At 41.3% G+C, this 27,549-nt stretch overlaps 10 protein-coding genes across 10 annotated transcripts; 4 read left to right on the plus strand and 6 right to left on the minus strand.

The window, feature by feature from the left end:
* Positions 1-3,630: 3,630 nt before the first annotated feature.
* BDB00DRAFT_846981 (uncharacterized protein) lies at positions 3,631-5,921 on the plus strand. The gene has a single exon (XM_053125191.1). The coding sequence runs from the start codon at positions 3,731-3,733 to the stop codon at positions 5,759-5,761; it is 2,031 nt and encodes a 676-aa protein (XP_052974944.1). The 5' UTR covers positions 3,631-3,730; the 3' UTR covers positions 5,762-5,921.
* A 1,002-nt stretch (positions 5,922-6,923) lies between these two features.
* Positions 6,924-9,706, minus strand: BDB00DRAFT_771991 (armadillo-type protein; the record flags this gene model as incomplete). The annotated part of the gene is made up of 9 exons (XM_053120011.1): positions 6,924-7,616; positions 7,675-7,758; positions 7,854-8,026; positions 8,097-8,253; positions 8,557-8,682; positions 8,770-9,017; positions 9,107-9,297; positions 9,393-9,551; positions 9,636-9,706. The coding sequence occupies 9 exons, from the start codon at positions 9,704-9,706 to the stop codon at positions 6,924-6,926; spliced, it is 1,902 nt and encodes a 633-aa protein (XP_052974945.1).
* A 2,117-nt stretch (positions 9,707-11,823) lies between these two features.
* Positions 11,824-12,689, plus strand: BDB00DRAFT_772064 (acyl-CoA N-acyltransferase; the record flags this gene model as incomplete). The annotated part of the gene is made up of 4 exons (XM_053120016.1): positions 11,824-11,893; positions 11,993-12,080; positions 12,172-12,378; positions 12,554-12,689. Coding segments are annotated over 4 exons (501 nt in total), but the record flags the coding sequence as incomplete, so codon positions are not given.
* Positions 12,690-12,826: 137 nt separating this feature from the next.
* On the minus strand, positions 12,827-13,408 carry BDB00DRAFT_877154 (transcription factor e(y)2-domain-containing protein; the record flags this gene model as incomplete). The annotated part of the gene is made up of 4 exons (XM_053127572.1): positions 12,827-12,900; positions 13,012-13,086; positions 13,174-13,244; positions 13,341-13,408. The coding sequence occupies 4 exons, from the start codon at positions 13,406-13,408 to the stop codon at positions 12,827-12,829; spliced, it is 288 nt and encodes a 95-aa protein (XP_052974947.1).
* A 698-nt stretch (positions 13,409-14,106) lies between these two features.
* Positions 14,107-15,384, plus strand: BDB00DRAFT_846988 (uncharacterized protein). The gene is made up of 5 exons (XM_053125192.1): positions 14,107-14,375; positions 14,466-14,566; positions 14,653-14,767; positions 14,846-15,073; positions 15,158-15,384. Exons 1-5 carry the CDS (start codon positions 14,330-14,332, stop codon positions 15,343-15,345), a joined length of 678 nt encoding a protein of 225 aa, XP_052974948.1. The 5' UTR covers positions 14,107-14,329; the 3' UTR covers positions 15,346-15,384.
* A 26-nt stretch (positions 15,385-15,410) lies between these two features.
* On the minus strand, positions 15,411-16,991 carry BDB00DRAFT_772010 (uncharacterized protein; the record flags this gene model as incomplete). The annotated part of the gene is made up of 2 exons (XM_053120012.1): positions 15,411-15,735; positions 15,829-16,991. 2 exons carry the CDS (start codon positions 16,989-16,991, stop codon positions 15,411-15,413), a joined length of 1,488 nt encoding a protein of 495 aa, XP_052974949.1.
* A 478-nt stretch (positions 16,992-17,469) lies between these two features.
* Positions 17,470-19,601, minus strand: BDB00DRAFT_31088 (uncharacterized protein). Its single transcript, XM_053116877.1, has 2 exons — positions 19,131-19,601; positions 17,470-19,053 (listed from the first exon to the last, which is right to left on the minus strand). Exons 1-2 carry the CDS (start codon positions 19,486-19,488, stop codon positions 17,585-17,587), a joined length of 1,827 nt encoding a protein of 608 aa, XP_052974950.1. The 5' UTR covers positions 19,489-19,601; the 3' UTR covers positions 17,470-17,584.
* Positions 19,602-19,613: 12 nt separating this feature from the next.
* On the minus strand, positions 19,614-23,518 carry BDB00DRAFT_846998 (uncharacterized protein). The gene is made up of 15 exons (XM_053125193.1): positions 23,030-23,518; positions 22,830-22,950; positions 22,489-22,766; positions 22,334-22,404; positions 22,160-22,266; positions 22,017-22,096; positions 21,703-21,943; positions 21,530-21,606; positions 21,344-21,454; positions 21,194-21,253; positions 20,957-21,097; positions 20,666-20,857; positions 20,438-20,574; positions 20,262-20,349; positions 19,614-20,167 (listed from the first exon to the last, which is right to left on the minus strand). The coding sequence occupies exons 1-15, from the start codon at positions 23,039-23,041 to the stop codon at positions 19,715-19,717; spliced, it is 2,169 nt and encodes a 722-aa protein (XP_052974951.1). The 5' UTR covers positions 23,042-23,518; the 3' UTR covers positions 19,614-19,714.
* A 67-nt stretch (positions 23,519-23,585) lies between these two features.
* On the plus strand, positions 23,586-26,097 carry BDB00DRAFT_847002 (uncharacterized protein). The gene is made up of 7 exons (XM_053125194.1): positions 23,586-24,433; positions 24,506-24,748; positions 24,827-24,885; positions 24,973-25,068; positions 25,139-25,279; positions 25,349-25,896; positions 25,978-26,097. The coding sequence occupies exons 1-6, from the start codon at positions 24,065-24,067 to the stop codon at positions 25,635-25,637; spliced, it is 1,197 nt and encodes a 398-aa protein (XP_052974952.1). The 5' UTR covers positions 23,586-24,064; the 3' UTR covers positions 25,638-25,896; positions 25,978-26,097.
* A 263-nt stretch (positions 26,098-26,360) lies between these two features.
* BDB00DRAFT_31171 (uncharacterized protein) lies at positions 26,361-27,460 on the minus strand. The gene is made up of 3 exons (XM_053116882.1): positions 27,142-27,460; positions 26,963-27,076; positions 26,361-26,875 (listed from the first exon to the last, which is right to left on the minus strand). Exons 1-3 carry the CDS (start codon positions 27,360-27,362, stop codon positions 26,539-26,541), a joined length of 672 nt encoding a protein of 223 aa, XP_052974953.1. The 5' UTR covers positions 27,363-27,460; the 3' UTR covers positions 26,361-26,538.
* Positions 27,461-27,549: the final 89 nt, after the last annotated feature.

The following is a 27,549-nucleotide window of genomic DNA, read 5'->3' on the forward strand; positions in this document are numbered from 1 at the left end:
ATGATGATGATGATGATGGTGATGTTGTAGTGTCTTCTTCAAAGTCACCAAAAGGAAGAGCCTTGCTCAATTCCTGAGTATTGTATACATCGAGACTGCCTTGCATGTCCACGTCTAATTCAAACTGCATGAGGTCGAGGGAGGAGTCGTTTGTAGAAATGATATCGGACATGATTAATAGTAAATTTAGAATGAGTTATTACAAGCAATGGATTTGAATCATCGGTTTATATACTTTTTTGTTCCGTACCTACAGATATATATAATTAAGCAATCCACAATGGTATCTACAACAGATGACAACATTCCATTATAACGCATAGACTTGAAGTTTCAACATAGAGTATATATGAATGCTACACCAGATGGGACAAAAAAATCACAGCAAAGCATAATTACGTGTATGTGTGAAGATCTAGTAAGAAGTATAATGCAGTGTTGCACGAACTGGGACGGCATAAAGTAATAGCGGAGGGTGATTCCATTCCATCTTATGTGGTTCCATTCCATTGTTTGAATAAGAAAATAAAATATAACAGCAAAGCATAGTAGCGTGTATGCGTGAGGATCTACCAAGAAGTATAATGAAGCGTTGCACGAAGTGGGACAAAAAACCGACAGCAAAGTATAATTACGTGTATGTGTGAGGATCTAGTAAGAAGTATAATGGAGTGTTGCACGAACTGGGACGGCATAAAGTAATAGCGGAGGGTGATTGCATTCCATTTCGTGCAACGCTTTATACTTCTTACTAGATCCTCGCTGTGGTTTTTTTTTGTCCCATTTCGTGCAACGCTTCATTATACTTCTTGCTAGATCTTCATATGGATACAAGCTATTAAACTTTGCTGTGATTTTTTTTGTCCCATTTCGTGCAACACTTCGTTATATTTTATTTTCATATACAGATAATGGAATGAAATCACCTTCCGTACTTTATGCCGCCCCATTTCGTGCAACATTTCATTATGCTTCTTGCTAGATCTTCATGTGGATACTCTACCCTATTCTTCTACAGTACTGTAGGTTTGCAAGGATCATATCTTACTTATAGTTTATTTATTTCCTACCTGAAAATTTCTGATTATAAACTTTCTTTTTACTCTATCTGTCTGAATTCTCACTACGTAGTCCTTTCCAGCATGGCAAGCATTGTCCTTTCTCATAAAGAAATACGTGAAGCTGTCAATGTCAGTGAGGGAGAAGACCCTTACATTGGTATGTTTATATAATCGAAGATTATATCCTTTGGCCACTATTCTAATGCTTTAATAGAGGAATTTATAAGAACCTTAGATGCAATGCGGCTGGAAGAAGATTACGAACCAGTCGACGAGCTCCCCTGTGTTAAGGCAGTTCAAGATCTAGTGCAACTGGTGGAACAGCTCCAAGAAGAAATCACAACACTGACAACTGTCAAAAAACGAACATATACTAAATGGAACAAGGATGATGAAGAAATCAAGAAAGCAATTAAAGATTGTGCCCTTGAAAGACGCGACTACGGTAGAACCAAAGTTCCAGCAGCTACAATGCATCGCTGGGTTATGCAATTTATCGATACTGAGGAAGGTCAAGCAGTTTTGCGAGAGCATCATTTGAAAACCAAATAAATGCATTTCTTTTGTCAAAAAATAATTTTTTTTCTTCATACAGTAGTCTGTCTCTTTATTTTTGTGAATCATCACAAATACTGGATAAGATAACCTTACAAACATCTATTACTGGATCTTTTTGGTGGTGTCACAAACCAGCAATATAGTTTAACGGCATATGCGTAAGAAAACTAAGCCGTTTGTAACTATTTTGTATCCCGAAAGCATGTGGTTACATAAGAGAAAACCATAAACTATTTAAACCAAAGACAAGTCTATTTTCCGAATGTATAAATCACTCTATCTTTTTCGTAACAAAGAACAACAACAACAACAACATCTCCTTTACAAAATTTCTGGAATTTGAATTGTGGGATGAATCCATGTTGGAACCATTCGATCCGAGTAAGTTCAACTAAACATTACTATCAAAAAACAGCGCGTTACTCATCTATTTCCATTATATATAGCTACACCTACGGATATTCTTCCGGAAGAAGACCTGGGCAACCTGGTTTACCTTGTAGTTGACAAAATGGAAACCAGTACGTCCCAAACACATTTTACCATTATTTAAAAGATGCGTGCAACTTGTTAATTTTTAGTTTACTGATGTAACAAAAACATATCTTCTGTCTAGGTCAACTGGTCCATAATCAAGGTAGCCAGGAAGACCAGGTCAGCAACAACAATTATGGGGTTAACAGAACCTTTCATACTGACTCCAAACAAGCATACTTGATCCACCTCTACTTTAATATGGGGTGGTCAATACGAAAGGCAGCGGAGGAAGCAAAGATCCCGAAATCAACAGCACAAAGATACATAAAAAATAAAAAAAATAAAAAAAATAAAAAAAATAAATAAATAAGCTTTCTTGGAAAAAATTACTTTGACTGGTTTGAGTCATAGATAAATGGTGGTGGTATGAGTGAGTAGGACTATAGGAATATTCAGGGACAAAATGGTTGTAGATAGCAATAATGATCAATTAAAAATATGATATAACATCTAGTCTTACTATTTTTATATATTCCTGTAACCATAGATTTATATTGTGGTATGAGTGTGGGTGTGGGTGTGAGTGACATGTGAGATTGAGCTTGGGTTACATTTTAAAAACATATAAAGCAGCATACCTGCAATGGCAAGAATTGTTTCACTCATTCTCAAGATGTCGCTTAATCTCTGGCGTTACTTCATTACGTCGTATCACATCGTCACAGCTCTGCAAATAAAAGGTATTACATCTATTCTTATTAATCTTATTTATTCTTCTTTTGTTTATACTTCTATTATAGAGCGCCATCAAACAGATCTCGAATATCGCGTATACTTCGACAAAGAACTATATTTCCTACTAGATGAAATAGATGGAGAGGAGCTGCTGGATGTAATCTGGCGACGACCAGTCAAGCTGCCAGTGAAGACCAAAGAACCGTTCACCGAGTTTTGGCCGAATGGAATGAAGTCCGCTGGACATTGCTTCTAAAGCAGGATCGGCTTTTGTGGATTGAAGAAATTTTCGCAAGATTGAAGTTTCTCTTGTGATGTGAAGTACCTCTTGTATTGTAAATAAAACCTTTTACATACACATGATCATTATTTTTCGTTTGCGATATCTTTTTTTGCGATTCTTTTATGGTTCTCAGAGCATCTATGTTGCTATATAAGGGTGATGTGCTAATCATCTAGTAGAAACTTGCCACTCCTATTATCATGTCTCATACATCTTCCCATGTTTGTGATGTATTTAATGAGATGAACTGCTTTAGTATCTAATGTCATTTTTTAAAAATGATGCCGCTAATGATATAATTCAAACCGCCATTATGAATTTACTATTCTGCCATCAACCTGAAATTCGGCCGCCATTGTATTTTTTTCCTCCTGCCATTCACGAAAATCACACCGCCAATCACAAACACCCCCAACGACAAAGTGAAAAAAAAGCCCCGCCATGATGGGAAAAAAAGCCCCGCCAATCATTAGGAAAAATCCTGTATTAAGAAAAAAACTATAATCACATGTCTTCTATTACTACACACTACCACTATCGCCTTCAGCCGTACTCGCCTCTCTCTCTCTCTCATTTTTCTTTCTTTTTGTGTACATAATATACTCTTCTCCTCCAAATGCTAGTTGGAATTCCACAGCTACCGTTGGCACTCGTAGTGGTAGTTGTATGTCTTGCTTTATTGTGCGGTGACCGAGTGTTGGTGTCGGTGGAAGCTCAGTCAACGACGACAACGACAACGGCGGCGTGTCAGAATCTTTGGAATCACTTTGTCGGCCCCAGCAACAACAGGATTGATTCTTGTTGCAACGTAACGTATGGAACTCTCCATGTCGGTTGTAATGACCAACAAGAAATCACAACCTTAGACTACAGTTCACCAGGAGGACAACAAAGCAGCAACAACGATAGTAATAGTAACAAGTGCAACAATGCTACTCTTCCTGTTCTCTCGGAATTGGTCATGCTTGAACACTTGACGTTGAACTATTATGTTGATCAAACTGCATGTCCGTCGTTTTTCTCTTTTGCTTTATTCAACAATCTTACTCGGTTGTCGACGCTAGCAATCCGAGGCACTCAATTTTTGTCGTCGTTGTCTGGTGATATAAGCAACAACACAACCAACAACAACAGCTCGGTGAGAACCCTCGACCTCTCCGACAGCAACATGTTTCCATCATGGATACGTGATATGTTTCCATCTGTCAACAACTTGATCATGCTAGGCAATAGTTGGCAGCAAAGCAGCAGCAGTAATGCAACTTTTACGGCTATTTCTTCTTTTTGCAAACTATTATCGAATCTTACACTGGATGTCACTTCAATGGCGGCATCGACGACGTCAACGACCGCGAGCAACAGTACTACATGGTTGTCGAGTTGTACAAACTTGACACAGCTGGACATTCGACTCGACCTACCAAACTATGACGTCTCTGAGTGGCTCGGATCCATCATTCCACCACTCTCGGCTTTGCAAAATCTCACAGTTATAGCCAGCAATTCGCAACGACACGCGACGTTTCCGATATGGCTGAGCCAATTGACGCATCTGTCGTCGCTCACATACCATGCCAGCATTGTCGATAGGATGCCGTCCAACGTACTTGCTAGCTTGCCGTTGACAGAATTGGATTTGGCTGGTGGTGGTAATGGCATATACGGCGACTTACCTGACGCCCTGTCAAGTGTACAGCTGAGCAATGTTGATTTGTCTGGCAACGACTTATCAGGCAAAATACCAGCTGGATTGAGCGACACGGGCTCTTGCGACTTGGACGGCAATCCCATCATGTGTTCCGGAATTGGCAATTCGTGGGACGTATGTCAGCACTGCAATTTAGTGCCAGGTTTTGGCAGTATCATGCGACGCTACATGATCCAATGGATCGTCATTGGGACGTGCCTTTTCTTGATTTTATGCATATGGACTTACATCACAATGAAAAAGCATCAGCAGACATCATTCGCCGTTTGGCTCAGCATATTCTATTCTGCTTTCAGTGCTGTGAACCTTTTCACAACCATTGTCCATCTCGGTTTACGGATCCCTTCCTATACTACGTCGTTTTGCGTGCTTGTCGTCACCACCATCATTTACCTTCTTGTTAACGCATATCTCTACCGTTACTGCTGTCGACGTTTCAGTATTCTCGTTATTCGGCGCACCTGGCCCGTATTTCTGTTTTGTACACTCGACTTGAACAATTTCGGCCTCTATGAGATCCGGATGCTCAACCTCTCTGCTTATCGGTTACCGATCGATCATCGCGTGCCAACAGTTTTGAGCTGGATCAAGGTGCTGATTGCAGATGTGCCGCATACTGCTGTGGCCATTTTCTTAATGATGCTGCATGCCCCTGTAGCATCCGTGCTACTGACCTGTATCACCAGCGGACTCGGCATCGTGCGCGCTATTGTCCAGATTTTCATGATTACCTGTCTCGCACGTAGTCATCGCAGATTTCATCCAATGACCCGGTCGTCTCCGGGCGACGATGAAGATGAGGATCACCTTCATCATCATGATCATTGTCAAACAGCATCACCCGGTAGCAAGGACGAAACCAAATTTACTACCGCCGAATCATCCATCCCCAACAATACCCGAAATGACCAAGTAGAGTTAACTCATCTGATAAAGTAGATAACCGTACACACGTCTTTGTAAATCTATATTCACTCATACATCTATATATATATGCATACCTTACCATTATCTTCCCTAGTCACACTCAATGTTTCATAACCATCAACATCTTCTTTTTCTTATATTTCTGTATAGTCATTTTGCATTAAACATTACTTCTTCTTTTTTTAATGATACAGACGAAAAGGTGCTCTTATTAATATTTTGTAGTAGAGTAAGGGGAAAAGATTATAGAGATGCGTGCTTTTGTTCTTGTTGTTTCTATTATGCTACAGATCCAAATGCTGTGTTATTCAGTCCTCTGCATTTGATGGAGAATTCATGGGTGCACTGTTTGAATCGCTTCAACGACCGAGTTCTATACAATAGTTTTACCAAAAATCAGATGAGTTTCGTTGTCTCTTTCTATACGCCGAACCTCTTGCAAAATATACTGATAGCAACATCATACCCAGTGATTCCTTTCATGAATGCTTCTTTATCTGCCTGCTGTACTAATCTGGATGGGAATCCCTCCTATAAACAGTTCCGTATTTTAAGTGGAAAGCATTCTTTGCCAAAAAGAGAGAGTATGTATTATTTACCTGCGCAAGCAGTTGGTTCAGCCAGTGTCTGCATCCCTCAATGTAACGACCCGTCAATTTATAAAGAACATCTACAAGTGACCCTGAAAACGAGCGTGGTACTCGGCCGCCAATACCCTTAAAAATTGGAATTTGTATTGCAGGGATAGATCTAGGTTAGAAGCGAAGAAAATAAATGAAGATACATAAAAAAGCAATAACTTACAGCTAATAATCGCTCCGTAATTTGCAATCCCATACCCATGACCAGGGAATGTGTGGTTTCTGCCAATTGACTACCTTCATCATATTCTTGTGTAACAAAGTCCGCCTACAACAAACCACAGGTTATTATTATTATCAGCTAGCTTGTCGCATGATCTGAGCTATCAGTTACACACCATAAAGTTCAAAGCTGCTTTCAACGCCAACCGTTCCTGTAAGCCCATGCCGGCGATAGCAAACATGAAGATGGTGTTTATCATTTCGTGGGGCAACTGGTAAAAGACAACCGGACATCTTCCAATCGTCTAATATACACAGAAAAAGAAAACAATTGATCAATTACTGGCCTTTGCTACTTTTTTAAGTTTTCTTTAATTACTTACTCTTGATAGAAGCTCAAAGTAATTATCTATGACATCTGGATATTGTTCCATGGCTTTCATATGTAAACAGGGACGATTAATAACCGTTTGGTTAATTATCAAGGGCAAAGCTTTTTGACAATTTGCTTTACCTTCAACCGTGCCAATAAATCCCAGCGTCTTTTCTGTCAAAGAGCCCAACAAATCACGTAATCGAGGATAATTTGTCTCGTGACCTCCATAGACTGTCATGATCAATGTGGCCGTGTGTAACCAGCACGCAAATCCAGTACTTTGATAATTTGTCACTGTCAGTACAGCCAGATCGTCGAACGCCAGCGTTAACAATGGGCTGATGGACCGTATGCCTGCCTCAATATAATGTGATAATGTCTTCATGATCTCTTCATCGTCTCGCCACGTTGCCGCAATATGTTGGACCGAATCATATATAGCTGACGTGAATTGATGGAAGCCGTCGACCTTGGCATACATGGCTGCGAGTTGACCGTTAGCAAAATTGTCATAGTTGGAGTTTCGTGCTGATAAGGATTGATAGTCGTCGTTTGGGGACTGAATCCCTCGACAGCAGGCGGATAGGTATTGTAGTTGTGCCAGAATCACCTCACGTGCTTCTGCTGGTGCTTCTTTGGCAACCGTTAGAGCTTTTCCTACTCCTTGAAGTATATCTCCTGCTAATGCCTAAAATAGCAGGAGTAAATATGAGAACATGTAGAACAGAATGTGCTATACTACTTACCATGAGTGGCGCGATTGCTCTATCGGGAGGTAGCACCTGAATAACATCTGCAACAGATTCTACAACTTTTTGCATGATATTGGCCTATGAGAGCAGATGGTCAATGACATCAAAGTGTTTTTCCACGAGCAGAAGAAATGACTCACCTCAATCATGGAGTTCGCCATTGCACCATATACGTGCATGAGACTATCCAAAGCATCGGTCAACGATTCTCGGCATGTGTCACAAATATCAGAAAATGCGGTAGCTGCAGACATGGATAGTCGTTGGACGCTGAGACATGGCACGATATAGTTCATGACAGGTGGAAGAAACTCTGGATGTATTTTTAACCATTCGGCCAATGCACCTAAATTGACACCCATTTTTTTCTATTAACACCTTTCACGAGAGCGTTGCATGTCAAAGTTGCATTTTACCAGTCAAAAGCAGAACAGTATTTTGTAATCGAAAATCTTCGCTGGTCGGTAATCTTTCAAGTACTTTTGGACCAAAAAACTGACGGATATAGGTATCCTCATCCGCTGGAACTTCTTCACAAATACTTTTCAAACAGAACATGGTTGCTTCCAAGTCCTAAAGCCAGAATAAATAAAGCAAAAGGTTAATCATCCACCTTTTTTACTGCTGGAAACCGTCGCGATGTATTACCGGCAGCAATGATGGTGCATTGCCCAATTGATCCAATATCGCAGTAGTGTGATTAAGAAGAATATCCAGCAGTTCGTTTCGAAGAACATAATATGGATTAATCATAGTGTCGCCTAAATCTCTTCGGCATCTTCTGAACTTTTCCTTGATGTCTACATTTTATTTTTCTCCTTTTAGCTTTTTCTTTCTCCATACTCATCAGCCAATTCTTGCTTTTTGCCGGGGTACTTTACCTTTAGGCCACGAGCGCCATACGGAATCTTCTGGAAACGCAGCTTTCCGTTTGATGACAGAGACAAGTTCTCGATACACAATCATCGCTTCTTCTCCACACTGACGATTCCATATGGCTTGCTCTGCATGTGTTGCTGTTGTTGTTGGACGACTATCATCATCATCTTCCAAATTCACGTCGTCATCCGCATCGGTTACAATAGCAACTTGTTGTCGGATAGGAATGATACCATCGTCAAACAACGTCTCTTGCAACATGTACCAAAAATTGAGCGGTACCTCACTCACTTCTTGATCCGCTGGAAAATGGCCTGGGAAATCTGTGAGTTGCATGATCATCTCAAGTAAGACGCTGATTTTGGGTGATGCGAATTGGCTTGCAATAAAATCAGTAAATGTTTCTCCAAAGCCGGTGAGCAATTTGGCTAGCGATATTGCCGTTTCATCATCCTCCTCTAAAAATATGATAATAAAAGAGTGAATAACAATGAACCTTTTTTTTTCCTTGTCCTCTCCAAAAATATACATGACACGTGTAATGTACCTGAGATGCAGTCGGTAAGCTTCAATTTCATTCCATCTGATGAAAAGCAGTCGAGCAAGTCATTCCGTAATGTGTTGTATCTGGTGTATGATGGTTGCTGCATGGCTTCCAATAGGACATCTGTGGCGGATTGAAATAGATCGTCGTTGCCAAGAAGCATCATTGATTGTCGAACGAGAGGATATACTTCTCTTTTACGAGGTGGGAGGGGTATGTCATTAGCCTTTCAAGAAGGAAATCCAGTATTTACACACGCATCAAATTGGATGGTATTTCTGGCACTTACTGAAAGTCAACACCATACTGTATCCAGCTCTGCAAACATCCAAGTGCCTTTTGGTGTAGTGTAGATTCGCCACTGTTCTCTGTTATCGAAATGAGAAATGACGACAAGGTCGATATTACCAAAGGTATACTTTCTTTAAGTTCTTGCGTGATTTGTGCTCTGAAAAACATGTCAGCCTGTCAATTTCGATCTACAGAAGAAGAGACACATAGCGCGCTTTCACATGTATGACTGAACACAAACCTTTTCCCTCCAATAATTTCCGTATTGGCCACTTCTTCTGGCACCAGGGTCAAGAATTCAAGGATTGTCATGCTGATATGATTAGGTGGTATACCGAGCGTTTGTGCTCCATTATGCATCGTGTGTACGGATTCCGCAATAAAGTTCTGCCAGTGCTGAGGGACAGTGTGGAATGCATAGGTAATAAGCTGGCGAATATATATAAAAGAGTTGTTTTAGCTTTCCAAGAAATTCGCTTGGAAACTATACATGTGTACACGTCCTTCTCACGTTGAGATATGCTTACGTACAGCAAGACATAACTTTGTGGTAATGAACAAAGGGCCAGTAGACGATCGCACGATCCAGGACAATAGTTCTTCTCGGAGCCATTCGACTCGATCGTCAGGGAACGTATTCCTATCAAATTTTTATTTCCATACGCGTGTGTTATCAATCAGTACAAACTTTTTGTCACTTGATTGAAAAGAAAAACTGTGTGTTCATACCAGTCGCGTGCAATTTTAACTTGGAACGTGTGAGCGCCAAAGAATCGACACTGGTCCGACTATATTCATGACAATGGCCCCCAATGAGAGTTCTTCCCCTTTTGAGGTATATTATGCGTTTGAGAGAAAGAAAAACAACAAGATATATGTACCGGAATCGAAAGCAGTTGTGACGCGATCTGCCATGCTTGTGGTTGTCGTTGAATGGTCTGCAGTTGTTCTTGGATTTCTTTGGCGACACCTGGGCCACTCGCGCTGTAAAGCCCTTCAATCAACTAAAGTTCTGGATGTAGCCAAAAATAAAGAATACTGCTTTTTGAAGGAATTTGCCAGGATGTATAGAATTATTCGTTACCTTTTGTGCGTGTTCCACCTCCATTGTATATGCGAGTGGGGGCAAGGAGAAAGGTCAAATAAGAAAGTAAAGCGCAAAAATGAGAGGCCGCTTTCTTTGTGCGGTGGTGTAACATGGTGGGCACGGCGTTGGTGACTGGAGTGAGAAGACAAGGGCGTAGTACATTGACCGACGAGCACAGTGCAATATCTGTAAGGCCCATGGCATGGCTTTACTTTTACTTTCAGGTCTAGTATACCAAGTGTAGCAGTATGTGGCTAGCTTTTTTAGAGTTTCCTTCCGTTAGTTAAAAACGCTGTGCTGCTCAACATGAGGTAAGTATACATCTACGACAAAAATAATGAGCTTATTTTTTCTTGTGTTGCAGCACCTCAACTTGATCCTTGCAGGTGTGATGGATAAAGCGTTGATGTGTATACTTGCTCTTCATATGTCTAAAAAAAACGCTTTTGAGACTTTTTTGAGAGACGCCAGCAGTGTTTCAAAAGAGAAAGAGAGAAGAAGAAGAGAGCAGGATATGCTTGTCAAGCAAGGCCTTGCGCATTTATAAACTCGCATGGATTGTTACCCCAAAGGAGATTTTCCAAGTAGCCCCGTAGGTATTATATCTTCCAACGTATTGGTGCATAGCGCACTGATATTACCGTCGACGCGGCGTGAATCCTTTTCAAATACAGAAATTACTTTATAGCAGACATCAACTACTATCGATCTAGGTCTACAAGAGATGGTAGCGCTAGACCAGATAGTAAGCTTTTGAGATTTTACAGCCACTGAGCATATGCATGGTTGACCATAATATGACAGACAATTGAACCACTGCAACTCTGAAACCTTAACTATAGTAACTTTCTATCGTTCAGGAAATAGACGTAGTAATTCTCTACTTGTTCCTGCAAGTATCCAAGAAAACAAGCCCTGTCGCTTGTTTAGCAAAGATGATTGATTTCATTTTACTTGAAACTTACTTGTTTACTGCGTTTCAATAGCTCTCATTATTGTGCCGTGATTGTGTTTTTGTCGCTACAGGATCCATAGGGTGAGTCAATGTGTTGCTCGAAGCGTAAACTGATGTCTGGGGATATCCAATTCCGATCAACCAAAATAAGCATAATCGAGGTTCAGATTATCCAATCGACATGCATTAAATCGTAAATGGTGGCTTATTGGTGAGCTTGGTAAGCGGGGCCTGTCCTTCCCAAAAGCGGTTCATATTATACACTACTAGCACCATTGAAACGCACAAAAATGAACATTCGTCAAGCAACGGTACACTACTCTTCTTTAGCAGGCTTACACAACTGGCTCTTTGGACTAACTCACGCACCACATTGTACTATGCTAGGTTGAGGATTTGTTGGAGATTCAAAACTGCAATCTCTTGGACCTTCCAGAGAACTACCAAATGAAGTATTGTAAGGTTTTTTTAAGTATAGTGTTATGGGTTCCTGAAAAGTTCTTTAGTTTTTGAAAACAAAACACTGACACTTGGCAATACGTGATATCTTGTATAGACTTGTACCACGCCCTTACCTGGCCACAACTGTCTTATATTGCTGAGGACAGTAATGGAAAGATCGTTGGTTACGTATTGGCAAAAATGTAAGGTCTTTTTCTTTCCTTTTCTACCATGGAGATATGGGTGTAGTAAAATAAATCTTGGAGAAACTGATAGTTGGAGCTGTTATGATAGGGAGGAGGAGCCTACGGACGTTCCTCACGGCCACATCACATCGTTATCGGTGATGCGTTCGTACCGACGACTCGGTTTAGCACAGAAATTGATGACCCAATCAACGAAGCAGATGGTCGAAGCCTTTGATGCTCACTATGTCTCCTTACACGTACGAAAAACCAACCGTGCTGCCATTGGTCTTTACCGTGACACATTGCAATTCGAGTATGTCATTTGTATTTTTCTTTTACAATGATATGTATATACATTGGTGAGGGATATGGCTGTGGGTGTCGGTGCAAGGATGTATGTGTGTCTGTGGTTGGAGAGAGTGATGAGATGCAAAAGATGTGGTCTGAAAGTAAAGAGAACTAACATGGATAATCTGATAAAAAAAAAGGGTGCATGATATTGAAAAGAAGTATTATGCTGATGGCGAGGACGCGTATGCAATGCGGTTGACCATGAAGGAGGATAAAAAGCCAAAAGGAGCCAGCATTGTTGAACAAGTGAACACGACAGTGGCAGCCAACTGAGATTGATGGATGCTGTAAGGAAGTATATAGAATTTGCCACCACGACCACCACCTCTTCCTCCTTATCTCCCTTTCCAAAGTAATCGATGATGAAAACAACCGTCCTTCTCTTTCTCTCGTCGCCCCTTTTCTTTGTTTTAGTCGAACGCAGAGTCGAGATATTTCTTGATCTGCACAAGCAACTCCTTCTTGATGTTCTCGTTCACTGTACCTATGTAACAAAAATATATACAAAAAAAGCAAGAATATCCATTAATAACATGCAATGCATTATTACACACATGCTTTTTTTCTATATCTTATTTGTGTGTGTGCTTCTTACTGCGGCCATAGTCAGAAGCTTCCTTGGCTAGTTCATCCAACGTGACGTTTTCGAGTTTTCGCTGTCGAACGGTATCTACAAAACGCGCAAATACAAAAGAAATATGTGAGTACCCACGCCCCAACCCAATTTCTTTTTTGTATAAAACGAAACTACACATACCACGACAGTGTGCATACAAGGTATCGTTCCACCCAGCTTCAGCTAATCGAGTGCGTAGAATACCCATCAATCTTGATTTGAGTAATAACAAGCAATAAAAACAAGACGGAATTCAGCAATCACGAGAATATTGAAAGAACAGCAGCACATAGGTTGTGAGTGCTTACCTTTCTTTTTCACCGGAATCAACAAAATGTCTGCTAAGGGCAAGTCGTAGTTTTTCGGAATCAGACATTGTGTAAGGAGTAACGAAGTAGTTGGTAGAAAAAATCAGTATCTGGATAAGGCGGAGCCGATTGGCTAACACAAAGTGTTTCCATTTCCGACAAGCATGAAGGTTCAACAAGACATCGCATGGATGCACAGTATCAATGATCAAGAGTGTTCTCGGCAAGAATGGTATATTGAGACACTTTTACATAGCAGAATACAGGCAATCAAGTCCGTACAGATGAATTAGCATGAAGAGATGTGATATGAATCATGGTTCCCAACTTTGATACAAAGCTGTGTGAATCATGGGCATTATCAAAGTAGCGAACGATGCCTTTGACCTATCTGGTTTTTCACAAATACTTCATGAACGTCGCACCCAATTAATGCCAATCTGTTTTATGTGACTCAACTCGGCAATTTACGCATATTCAAAAGCATAGCTTTAACGGATTGGATGGTAGTTATGAGTCGATCCTCCGTCAACTCCTCGTGGACAAGTGATGGAATTTCTAACTTGACTATTGCCGTGCTAAAGACGAAATCTTCGGTAAATCCATTGCTCGATGCCTTCAATAATGAGCATGTCTTTAAAACCTCATATAAAATGAAACCAAGATATAGTGCGTATAGTTCTTATGTTTTTAAGGTGCAAGCAGTGAGCTCCAAGAAGCTCGATCTTGAAAATAAAAGGGTACGTTTCTCGTCAATCAAAACTCTGCGTCTCTTTTACTCTACAAGGTGTTTTAATAAATAGCAAAAAGAGTTTTATAGACGTTTTCCAGCCGGGTTCTCATAATACATACCGCGTTCGCACTTCGAAGACCACACTAAGCTGTATTTAGTTACCGAAATAGCAACACACCAAAAATCGCAGGAACCGTTCCTTCAAACGGAAAAAGAAAACAGATCTGACATTCCTGGAACACATCAAATAATCAGAATGATTGAACAAGTAACCGAACAACTTGCGTCTATACAACTTAAAGGTGAGCTCGCTAACATTGTTTAATCTTGAAAAAAAAGGTTGTCAAGAAACATGGAGAAGAAAGCTGATCATGGCCGTTGCGTACATATAGATGAAGATGTAGCTGCGTATATTGCAGGCATTGTCCAAGACGATTCGATAGCTGACGATGAAAAGCATGAAGTTATTGCCGAGTTTTTGGCTGCAACGACCGTAAGTATAATCTATAGATAAATATACTCTATTGTTTACATCGAAAAAGTCCCAATAGAATATTATTGTGTACTGATGGCTTGCAGGATGAAAATACGGATAAAGTGATTGAAAACATTCTCAATGAATGGAAAGAGCTACAGAGTAGCGAGGAAAAGAAACGCGCAGAAGAGAAAGCAAAGGCATTGGAAGAAATCCATGGTGAGACGACAATCTTAGTGCGATACCGACAAAAAAGAATGTGATTACTGACGAAATAAGAGGAAACGATAAAAAAAGAACGCCAAAAGGCAAGACAGGAACAGTCAGCTAAAGAAATGGAAACCAATGCCGAGTTAAGACGAAGCAATCTGTCAAAACAGATGAGCAAGGAAGAACGCGCTCAGCGTGAACGTTTAATGCAACAGTACGGATACGATTCGAATCAAGTGGTGCGAGAAACTGCAAACGGCGAAACGGAAATTGTGTACAAGGAGCGTGGCAGTGGTGGTGGAACAGGAGGTTCAGGTAAAAGAAGAAAGAAACATTATCATTAAAAAAATAAGGAGGGGGTAGACAAATAGAGTAACGCAATACTGCTACTACGTGCAGCAGATCCATTGATGACAAGCAACCGGAACGCGGATATCATTAAAGAACAAGATCAAAAGCGACGAGAGCAAATGAAAAAGCAATCCGATGCAGAGAAGGAAAGAAACAAAATGCTGCTGGAGAAGCAGCGGCAGAAGGAGGAAAAGGACAAACGTCGCACGGTGAAAAAGGAGAAAAGACGCATGTAGTAGTAGTAGTAGTAGTAGTAGTAGTAGTAGTAGTAGTAGGATTAGAGATAGAGTACAACAACAGCTTACACTGTACGCTTGCCTTCTTCATAAACGGCCTTGACGGTTGGAAACCGGAGGGATGTTTGTCCGCTTTCGCCCATCGATTCGGAAAAATAACGTACAGTGATGGGCTTTCCAATGATGAGTTCGGGATGTCTAAAATATCGGATGCGTTGCTGTAGTGTAAAGCCTGACCCAACGCTAACGAAATTGCCTTTGTGCTCAATCACGACGCTGGTCATGACCTCGGTATCTTGACCCGTAGTAGCCAGTCGCATGCGTCCCGTCTCGATGCTTTTTACAGTATATTCGTTGTCTTCCCATTCTTTGATCTTGAGCATGTTGCGACTAAAGCGGTTGTAATCCATTTGAGATATGTAAGTCGGATACGTCTCAAAAAGTGGGTGAAAGGTTGGATCCTGACAGTGTTATCTATATTACCTTCGTTTTCCTTCATAACCAACGTTCTTTCGCAGGATAAGACCTTCCCATCCATTCTTTACAGCCTTGGATTTCAAAGCGGCCAGCTGCTTTGGACTGTCGACCTTGATCTGCTCCACCATACGAAGATGCGGTTGTGGTGATTGGATAAACTGCGCTAATCGCTCCTGCCGTTCCTTGAATCGTGTCAGATCCTTGCCCTCGCGGAACCCTTGCACGCCCACCATATCAAACACCTCATAGACAGGGTTTTCCATAGGTTGTTGTAGTGTTCGTATCTGCCGTAAAGTTTTCAAAAAATCCTCCATGCTGCTGTCTTGATTGAATACGCAAATCTCACCGTCTAGAACAAATGGTGATGGCTGTCGTTGTTGTTGCTTATCATTATTATGATCACTGTCTTCCAATAAACGACTCCGAATCGCGTCTCGTACTTTTTGGAGCGCATGGAAAACGCGCCCAGTACGCGAATAAAACGTGATGCAGTCTGGATCGCGTACATAGGCAATACACCGTACACCATCCAACTTGCGCGACGCGTACCATTCACTGTTACTTTCATCCGGCGTCGGTTTCCAATTTGCTGCTGTGCTCGCCAGAGCAACGCTTTTAAATTGTAGGTCGCCGCTATCGCTGCCGCTTTGCATATCGTTGTTTTGTTTCTGCAGTAGCCGTTGAATCGTTGTGACCGACATGCCCATTTTCAAATTACGATCCAGTATACGACAAAAGATCTGACGTTGTTCGTCGGTTTTGCAATATGTAGAGTAGAACGTCGCCGCAGCGTTCAAAGCTGCTTTGCCAGAAAGACGACGTGAAGAAAGCGCGTCCAAGAGTTCCTCTAAACTTGGCAATGTCGTCGTCGATTCTGATGTCGTAGCTGTTGCTGTTTGTAGTTGTTGTTGCTGTTTGATGTGAGCAAGTACAGTGCGTGAAGAAATGTAATGTCGCAGGTGTGGATCATAGATCCGTCGCAGAATGTCGTGGCATGCCGGGTATTCGAGTAGTCGCTCTGCCTTTTCAAGTGTACTTGATGTGCCATTTATTATAGTAGCGAGCTTATAGAGTTGATCCAACTCTAGTGTCGGCTTGCATTGTCGACTTGTGAAAAACCGCTTGGCAACGCTTCGACGGACACAGTGAAGGACAGAATAGGAATGCATGCTGGTCAAAAAAACACCATATTTCATGCTCCACTCTATTTGGATTTTATATGTTGTCAAATGCTTATGGGTCCAAACAGCTGCTGAACGAAGCCAATTCGATAGCCATACTCCTCGTATTAAAACGAAGGTGAAGATACCGAGATGATTCTCATATCTAACTGTTTGTAGTCCCTTTTGAGAGTCATCGTATAAAAGTAAATAGGCTTTTCTATTTTGAGCACTTTTGTATGCGCTGACATAATGCTTCGTTGAAAAAAAGGGTAACGCGACATTTTATTTAGGGTGACGCAATTAGGGTCGAGCTTAAGCATCCTGCTGCTCCATTTGGACACTTGGAGTAGTGCATCTTGTGGTGTGCTTTAGCTGCTTTAAAGTATTGTCTTGCTCAAGACTTTGCCTGCAGATACGTGTAGAATATGTAAGTAAATGAACTGATTATTATGATCTTGTATAATTCCAAGTCGACACTTTGCATCCAACATCATAAGTCGAAAAACAATAAGGTTTGTACCTTAAATTCTGGGTGAGTATAATTGATACTACATACAAATAAGCTGTATCCCTATCTAAATGTACAACAACCGACAAGACTAGCTTGTCCATTGCTTTTCTTTTTGTTGAAGCCTATACTCTTCATGTGTCATTGCTATAATATGTGTATAATAAAAGCTCCATTCCTTTGCCACACCATCCAGTTTTGCCAAAACCTCCTTGCATTGAACATCAATATCGACCGGTTCTGACGACATGCTATAGAACGCGCTATAGTGGAAATAGAATCTGTTGATGCGCCATTCATTTTTCCTTCTGCTACAGATGGGAGCAGCAGCAATGAGTGTGTCCAGAAACACACTCAGATCGTTGACTGAGACGCTAAGATCGACGAGTGTCAATTCGTCAATCATTATCCTATATCTGCTGATAGCATCCAAAACTTGAGAGTTAACGGCATTGAAAGCGTATTTGAATTCAATGATACGTAGCGCGGGCAGTGCACGGCATGAGGAGCAAGAAGAAGGTGATGACATGGGATGACGAGTACAGCAGCTGGTGTTGTCATGGTTGCAATGTTGATTTTGTGCTATTGTCTTGAAAAAACAAAGCAACTGTTCTGTGGTCACGTTGAATCCATAGTCGATAGTCAGTTCTTGCAATCGCTTCAAATTTGCAAGCGCAGAAAGCGTGTCGTTGTTCTCTTCTTGTGCGTTGAAACTGTCTTCAAAGTAGAGTGATTCCAAATTGGGTACAGAGTGAGTGAGAAAATTATTCACCATGGACATTGGCATGGATCTCCCGTCGTAGGTCTCGAATTGTAAGCTCAAATGCGTCAGTGAGGGATACACGTGCTGGGACAAACGTGACATTGCGGCACGGGCAAGTGACATGCCTGAAAGGTATACATATCGCAGTTTCTCATGTTGTTGCTCGGCAAAATGATACAGTAACGACTGTGTACTCTGAGAGCTTCCCGCCTGATCGTATAACAAAAGCTCTATGATTCCTTTATCCTTGTCATTTTGTTCGCGTCGTTCTCGGCCTCGTCGTAAAAGTCGTTGCTGTTGCTGCTGACGTTCGCTGCGTCGGTGTACTACGGTGGTGATGCCAAACATAGCACGACCATACAACTCGGTTAACGCGAGTGACGCCAGCTTTGGACAATAACGGCTCAGCATAGAAGCAAATGATTCGGCGGATATGCTTTCATCGAGATGGAATAAAGCCAAGTGTTTCAAGTTGGGTGCCACCTGAAGAAACGGTTCTGGATCCAACTTGTAGTTAAAAGTCGTAAGGGCCAGATCAACAAGATGTTTGTTGGGTTGCGATGGCAATCGTGGCTTCCAATTTTTTATAAATGACGAAGAGGACGACGGTTGATACGCAAACGTGAAACTGGTGAGGTTTGGGCAATGCCGGAAAAACAGGTCGGGCGTGATGTTTTCTGTCGAATAAGCACCGTGGAAACCCGCCGGTGCAATCAAGAGACGTGTCAATGTATCACCACATGCGGTAAGTAATGGGGATATGTACTCCATCATCATATATCGTGTACATAGCTCAACTACATATATACATTTACATCCGTCCATATATAATGTAAGCATTGATCTATAATCTTTCTTAGCATTAGCACGTTACCTTCTTCAATTGCGTTGCATTTTTTCTGATTTATCAAAAAGTCGACTACTCCAGGCCAATATTGTTTTGGTGTTCGATACGCATCATCAAATACATTGTATACCACCCGCTTGATGGATGATGGATCCATGTAGGATTGATACGGTAGCAGCTCAGGTACAATAACGTGTCCATCGTCTGTAGACAAAGTATGCCACATGTCTTGCCCATTGAGAATCATGGATCGCCATTCCTTGGATACCGCAGTACATTGCAAGCGTTCTCGAAATGTCAAAAAGTTGAAAACTGTCAGCTGGATTTCCGGCGGCAGTAAAGATAATAGGTTGAACCTTTTGTTCACTTTAGGGATGGCTGCCATCTACAGATGGGAACTTTAGACGATCAAGCACAAAGCACGGTTTCGTGTCACAAGTTGACTATTATGTAGACAAATCGTTTTGGTGACACATTCCTGGACAAATGTGATGCATTACAAAGTGTCAGGCACAGATATATGCAAGCCATCCAATACCACACGATATATTAAAGCAGTGATACATTTTAATTATGTACAAAAATATTCGATCAATGTTGAATAACCTAGATTACGTAAACATGTCATTGATCTCCTCTTCATTTCCTTGCTTTTGTCTACCACTATGCTCAAGATCTGAAAGAGGTTCTCCATCCACGTCTTCATCGTACATTGGCTCTCCATCCACGTCTTCTCCAGTATCATTCATCGGTATACCGTCTACATCCTCTTCGTCATCATCTGCCATCGGCTCCCCGTCTACATCATCCATCGGTTCACCATCCAAGTCGTCATCCTCAGCTTCCTGTGTCTTGAACGGTAATTCGCCAACGTTCAATGGTACGCCGTCCACATCAACTTCACCATCATTATCGTCTTTTGTTATCGATGTGTTTGATTCCGGTGATTGGCTTCGCGATATATATCCACCCTTTTTCATAAACGTCGATTTCAAATGATCAATATGGTGTTTTGGGAAAACCATCCATGTTTCCCACACAGAAAGAACATTGGTGATATGTCGCTATAGAAAAAAAAACCAGAACAAGTTTGACGTGTTTAATTTTTCAAAAACTCAATGTACCTGGGGGGGCATATAATGATTTATTATAACTTACGCGAACTTGTTCAGCTTTCAGCCGAGCAGAGATGGATCTGTATATTTCATTCAAGTGTTCGAACACTGGTGTCAGTCGATTTTCGAAGCTATGGTGTTACGTAAATAAAGCCGAATTTAATACAATGGTCCAATATTTCAAGTATCTCTTTCTGTGTGTGTGTGTGTTGGTCTTACCTCATACGATATTTCCAAGCATTAGCCACATGTGCGCCACTATTATGCAAAATGTCGGAGACGAGATATATTCTGGCCAATTTCACAGCGAGTGGAGTCTCTGGTATAATCAATGACTTGATGATGATGTCTATCACCTAAATAAACAAGCATGTAAATACAAATTATATGTAACATGTGCATTATCCACACCTAGCAGCATATATAATGAAAACTCCCAAAAAATACCTCGTCTGCTGCATCTGCATGATCAATAGCAAATGCCATGGCACAGGCAATGGATCCTCGTTGAAACGTGATTTGTCTAAGCATGCTTTCAAATCGTTGTCTAGCGATTTTTCCAAGTACACCTTTGGGCAAATGTTCCCGGATTCGTTCTTTTTCTTCATCTTCTGAATCCACTAAAGCATCCATCATACCCTACATTATATATAATTTCATTTTTTAAGAAAAATGGCTCGTTCCAAATGATGCTTTCTTTTTGCTAACAAGTTGAAGCATCATTTTATGATATAGTACCTCATCATCAAAGGGCACATCCGGTGGGATCCACCAAGCACCACCCTCAAACATTTGGAAAGGTTCTGTTCGCCATTCTGATTTGGTATCGCCTTGCAAGATCGAATAAAGTTTCCATCGATAATATATATGTTCTTCCGACTTGTGTTTATCCAAGAAAGGGGCATGTTAACAGAGATACAGGCGGACGATTAGCGCCAGGTGAGGGGCGGTGTTATCGGAAACTTTCTTTCTTACCATGTTGTCAAAAAGAAATGCAAATGTTGGGTTGTTCTTCTCGCGTTCCATGATAATAGCCTAAGAATCCGTCGATATCATATTTGTTAGTTATTATGCTATTTCCCGTTTTCTTTTGAATACAGTATCCAGCATAGAATACGCTCTTACCTCAAATGCTGAACCATGCTTGACTACACGCTCTATCATGCGATGGATGACCTTGACATGTTGAATATCTGATGGTTTGACAACTGTCACTTCGGCGCGCGGTTTGGAAGACTTTTTATTAAAAACAAGTTAGCAGAGCATACAAATTATCACAGCTAGTCTTTTTTTTTCTTCCCATATACTTACCACGCCACTTGAGTTCTCAATAATTTGCGCATTGAACGGTAAACCTGTTTGTACCAGCTTGGATCCAGTATCCATCACTAAATGAATACACGCGTTATAGGTACATATATATATATATATGCTTAGTGAATATACGTTCGTTTTGTGTAAATTCCTCTTTCTTGAATACTCACCAAAAACAGGTTTCTCTGGTAAAGGCACCGCCTTTCCCCATCCAACCTTCATGATATAATCATGGAACGACTTGCCATCCAAGTTTCTCAAAGCCTGCTCTGCATCGGGACGACTCATGAAACTTACAAATCCACAGTTTCGGTTCCGGTCATGCTCTTCTTGCGTGCGTGGCCACATGATTTTGACGGATGCGATAGGTCCAAATCTTGCAAATTCGTGACAAAGCATTATTTCATTGACCTATTCACAGTATCAGTATTCTGATAGCACATGTGTCTGTTTTTGAAAAACAAGCAAAAAGTCTCTTTTTTACCGTTGGATTGATATTGCCGACATAGAGGTTAGTGGTTGCTGGATCACCCGTATCGTGGGAGCCAGCGTTCTCTTCAAAAGCTAAAGGTACACGTTAATAACCATACGGATATCCCCATAGGTTATATAGAAATACCACTGTACCTGCTCTTAATGTAATTCCTGATGAAGGCACTGGTTCTGCTGATCCAATTGAAGTCCCGGATCGCATTTGTTTTACTTTAAGTCGATCCTCGCGATCCTCTTGTTCTCTATAAAGGTTTAGTTAGTTCATCCCCCCCGGGTATCAAAGATCGATAAAGCAAGCATATATCAAACCTTTTGATTTCCTCCAAGAAAATATCCAAGTTTCGTTTCTTTTGTGCCCGAGCTTCTTTCAGTGCCAATGCCTTTTAACAGAGACCATCCATCATATAAATAAAAGTTCGCGCGCATATTTGATGTCTTTTAGAGAAAAGGGGAGGGTTGCTCACATCATTTTCTTCATCGTCATCGTCTTCTTCCTGCTGTTGTTGCTGCTGTAGCTTTTGTTGTTGTTTCGCTCGCGACGACAGGGTCATGGTAGGTTTCGGTTTGGATGCTTCTCCAGCTTTGATAAAAGGCATTGGTTTATACGAAGAAGAAGAAGAAGGAGGTTTGGATGTAGTCGTGGAGGGAGATAGTGTGGATGGTGGTTGTGATGAGCTTTGTTGCGACTGCTTCTGTTCGAGCGATAACGGAGAAGATGAAGAAGGTTGTTGTTCATCCGAATCTACTTTTTTCTTTTGTAAGTTTTATGAATAGTCATGATAGATAGTAGAGAAACCTAGTTTACCTCGAGATACCACGCTTCTTGACTTTACAAAAGACGACTTTGTGCTACGCTTATGGTTGTGAGGGTCTTCAAAAGACGCTACGAATTCAGCATATACTTTGGCTGCTTCTTCTGTCTCTTTCTGCACAGTATACAAAAACATGTACCGTGTCAGTCTCTATTCTTTAGTGCATGTCGTCAAGTTGTCCCCTAAAGCTCACCTTTTTCTTCATTTCGTTTTCTTCCTTGTGTTTTTGGTAAGGCGTCTTCTTGTTTGTACCGACTGAGAATGCTTGTAACTTTGTTGCAGCAATTGGCTAAAGTTTTTGTTTTGGCAAAGGTTTTTAAAGCAAAAACCAAAAAAAAAAAAGGATTATAGAGCGAGGCAGTAGAGGTAGACACGTTTAAACGCGGCGCGCGAGAAGAGAGACGAGAGTAAGATTGTCAGTTCCAAAGATTACACGAATCGCAGTTTTTTTGGTTTGGTTGTTGTTACTGGCAGTAAAGGGGAAAGGTGTGGGGGGGAAAGATTTCTTTTTCTTTTTATTTTACTTTAATTGGAGGTGGTGGAGGAGATTCAGGTGTAGTTGATCGTTCACGATCGTCTGGTTGGCGTTGATGACTCCTGTTGCTGCTGTTTACGTCGTTGTTGCTCATTGTAGTTGTGGAAGAAGAAAAAAGAAAGGTTCAGTGGGCAAGTTCGTTTCCCCATCCGCGCGCGGCTATAAAAAAAGAACAGCGGGGCTTTTTGTGTGTGTGTGTATATATACACTTTAGATTTCTGCACGCTGTTGTTATTTACTATTTGATTATTTTTTTTTGGCTATTTCGCTCCAACGTCAAAAATGTCAATGTCATTCACACGATCGTGGCTGCTTCGACTACCTAACACGCGATTGGCGACTATGCGAAACGCACAACATACCCTTCAACCCCGTCCATGTTTCGATCGTTATAATCGCCAGCGCCAGTTAAGCTCATGCTGTCACTTGCGACAGCAACACAACAACAACACCTTTGACCAAGATCTACTCGAGTCGATCGAATCCCATCGACCCAGCGGTATACCACGAGCCATTAAAGACAAAAACTACCAAGCGATATGTTCAGCACTCGAGCAATCGTTTACTGTCCCACAGTTACGCCTTTATTTAAAGACACATTGCAACAAGCGCGTGATCGTACCCTATAGGGCGAAAAAAGCCGACTTGTTGAGACTTATTGTCAGCGACCATTGGGGGTTCCCGTCGCGAGAAATGATCCAACAAGCCGAACTGAAGCGGAAACGTGACGCCGTCGCGATTTATTTCAAGACGACCAAGCCAGAATTGTTCTTATTCATTAGCGATGAAGGCGTGACGCTTCGAAATATCGAGCAAGCCAATGATGTGCATATCTCCATCATGGTGGATGAGGGTCAATATGTCGTTGAAGGATTACCGCAAAATGTCGCCAAGGCGCAGCAAGAAATTAAAAAGAATTTGAAGCTTATTCAAGAAGACGTGTCATTGTCATCTCAGTTGAAGCAAGGGGTCACATTTGAAGACGTGGTTGCCAGGGTGATGCCGATTATTCCCAACGTATCCAAGCAAAGCGGAACGTATATTTCTACTAGCAACGACAAGGTACATAGTAAGCGAAGGGGGGGTGGAAGGAGGAGTATGCATAGATACTCACATGGATGTACTGTGCTCTAGTTTACATTCACAAGCTTGTCGTACCAATCCATGGATCAAGCAAAGTTGCTGATGGCACAAGCATTAAGTGAACTTGATATCACGAAAAAAAGCTCATTAGGTGCCGCAGACTATACCTTTGCGAACGTTACACAGCTCCATCAACAACTCGAGTTTGTGCCAGTACATGATTCCCAAGCAATGTCACTTACAAGTAAACCCTTTGGTTGGAGTCGAGTGAGAGCTCTTCCGGATAAGAACAATGTAAGATGATTGCTCCTTACAGTGGCTTGATGAAAATGGTAAAGGTTAATAACACGTTTCCTTCTTTGGCGGTTAAAGCCACACATATCAAGTCCAGGACAGCTTTCCTTTTATAACATCCTTGGAAACTGGAGCAGGTATGTTTGTGTTATTATGCTCATTATGAAAGTATACGGATGTGTAAAGTGCGTACAAAGCCTCAAATAGCTAATAATGGGTAGTAGTAATCAAAACGCGGCATCTGGAACCGATATCAAAGCGTTGCTGAAGCAACACATCGGCTCTGAAGATAGCGACTCGAACGTTCATCTGGAAGCTAGGTAAAAATAAACCTTTTTCTCGACGGGCAAAAAGCGTACACAAAGATATCTAACTCTATCATCCACGAAGATTCGGTGCAGTTCTTTACGAAAACCTAAAGTCGAAGACGTCACCCATGCTTACGGCTCCTCAAAATACCATATTCGATGCTCAAGCACTCCAAAAATACACTGCTAACACGTCCCGTAGTCGACGTATATTCTTTGGCATGTAAGTTTTATATAGAAAGCATCCTTATCGGTTTCCTGTTTTACTCAAATAACATATTTATTGGGGCAGGCAACCTCCTTCAAATATCACTGCACCATTACTCCCAGTCACCAGTGACCATGGTATCCATAGACGATCTGTTGTATTGGAATATGTCAACAGGAATGATCTGGTGAACTTGGAAATGGCGTCTCTGTATACACCACCACCACCTCCTCCCAGTAGTAACAACGACGCTAATGCACTGCATCGTGTTCGAGTCGAGTTTTTGGTTCAAGAGGATGGTTCGCTCTTGTTGGAAAAGGCAGAAGGAGAACGAAAGCGCGCAACGATTGATCTGATTGCGCTAGCAGGGTAAAAAGTCGATGAACACGCTTAAAGTAGCACATTCTTACTGAATCCTTTGATCCCTATTCTATAGCAACGTCGATGTGCGGTTACTGGCCAAAACATACATTGCTTTCAATGGGAAAGATATGGGAAAAGTACCAGAGTTTTATTCCCAAGCAAACCTTCCCGCCTCTCTGCATTCGCTTGTTGATCAATGCGAACTTACAGGGTAAAAACCGAAAAAAAAACGTTGGATGCGGATTGAGTCTATTTACATAGTGTCTCAACTGACATACATACCATGGAAACTCTTTTAGTTATTCAGACTTTTATTGCCCGCCATCGTTCGATTTGTCTAAATCAACTACCATGGATCTCCTTGAAGTCTCGTTCCGGGATGAAGCCCGATATCTGGCAGATCAGACTTTGGTGACTGTGAGCGATATCGATGCACAATATTCACAAGCAAGGCGAACTGAACTAATGGTAACACAGAGAGAGAGAGAGAGAGATATATACGCGTTGACACAAAAAAAAGAGACTCATCTACTCGAAATAGGTCACGCCAGTTGAAGATGATGGAAATTTTGGACACTCATTGCGAGGATACATGCAGCCTCGTAATGGATTGGAGAGATGGGATAGTTTCACAGAAACAGTAAGACATATTGCAAAACGATGGTGCTATTCCTTCCGATGATGGTACGGGTCGTGATGACGATAAAATATAGAAAATTTAGACCTTTTTCTTTGTAATGCAATTCAGTATAAAGAAGATGTAATACGTAAATAACAAAAAGAACAAATAATAATGAAGGGATTAATGGATGATGGATGATGATTAATATACAAGCTTTCTGTTACTTTTTCGCTAATTACGGGTATATATATACAAGTAACTATTACATACACTTTTTCCTTTTCTTTCTTTAAACCTTTAGACTGATTTTTGTCTTGTCAGCCAATGCATCTATCACCTTGTCCTTCTTTTCCTCGTCGTCGTCGTCGTCGTAATCACTATCGTCATCCTCTCGGTCTTTGCTAAAGTCGCCGTCTTCTTCTTCTTCTTCTTCCTCACTGTCGAAATCACTGCCGAAATCGAAATCGCTATCCTCGAAATCATCGGGATTGAGCTCTGGCACATCGTCACCGCGTTCGAGTTTTCGTAAATAGCTTCGCTGCTGCCGCAACGGCATCATCTTTAACAAGCGTTCTTGTTCCTGTTGTTCTCTAACCTCATCTTCATTTGTTTTGATATCCTCTTTGCTATTATATTCAAGAAAGATTATACCATTAGAAAACTCTCTCTCTCTTTATCCTCACCCAGTGACTTTCCTTGCAATCAAGTCTTACTTTGTAATGATCTCTTTGCTTTCCAAACATTTCGCACACACTTTTTTATCGCTTGCACAATTGTTGCAAAGGACATGGTAGGCTTCTTTAATTGCTTTTTCTTGACAGTTCGTGCTATTATTGAATCCTGTCAGTAAAACGTACCCAAAAGAAATCCCCCAAAAAAAAAAGAAACTTACCACTTTTTTAAAGCAGTCAAAGGCTTGTATTTGCGATACTTTTTGCGCCACAGAATGACATCGGTGCATCGTTGACATAATCCATATACTGGTAGGGCATTGATCTCGCGCGTCTTTTTCGAGTTTTTGTTGGGTTTCCATGCTGTTGTGTTTTGGTGAGCTTGTGCCTTTTTACGGTTGTTGCCTTTGCGGTAAGTTCCTTTCTTTTCGTATGTAGACATTTTTTTCTTTCCTGGTCTCTCTCTGTGTGTGTGTATATAAAGCGAAATGTCTGATCCCCAATAGTAAAGAGAAAAAGAAAACCCTTAAAAGCAGAAAAAAAAAGTTTCGGGTAGAATCCTCCTTCCTGGGGTGGCTTACTGTTCGGCTCCCGTTCCTTCTCGCCCCGTTCGGCGCTTCTTTTTCCAG

The sequence above is a fragment of the Zychaea mexicana genome, assembly GCF_025766255.1.
Source record: "Zychaea mexicana strain RSA 1403 chromosome Unknown BDB00scaffold_103, whole genome shotgun sequence".
Taxonomy (NCBI): Eukaryota; Fungi; Mucoromycota; class Mucoromycetes; order Mucorales; family Lichtheimiaceae; genus Zychaea; species Zychaea mexicana.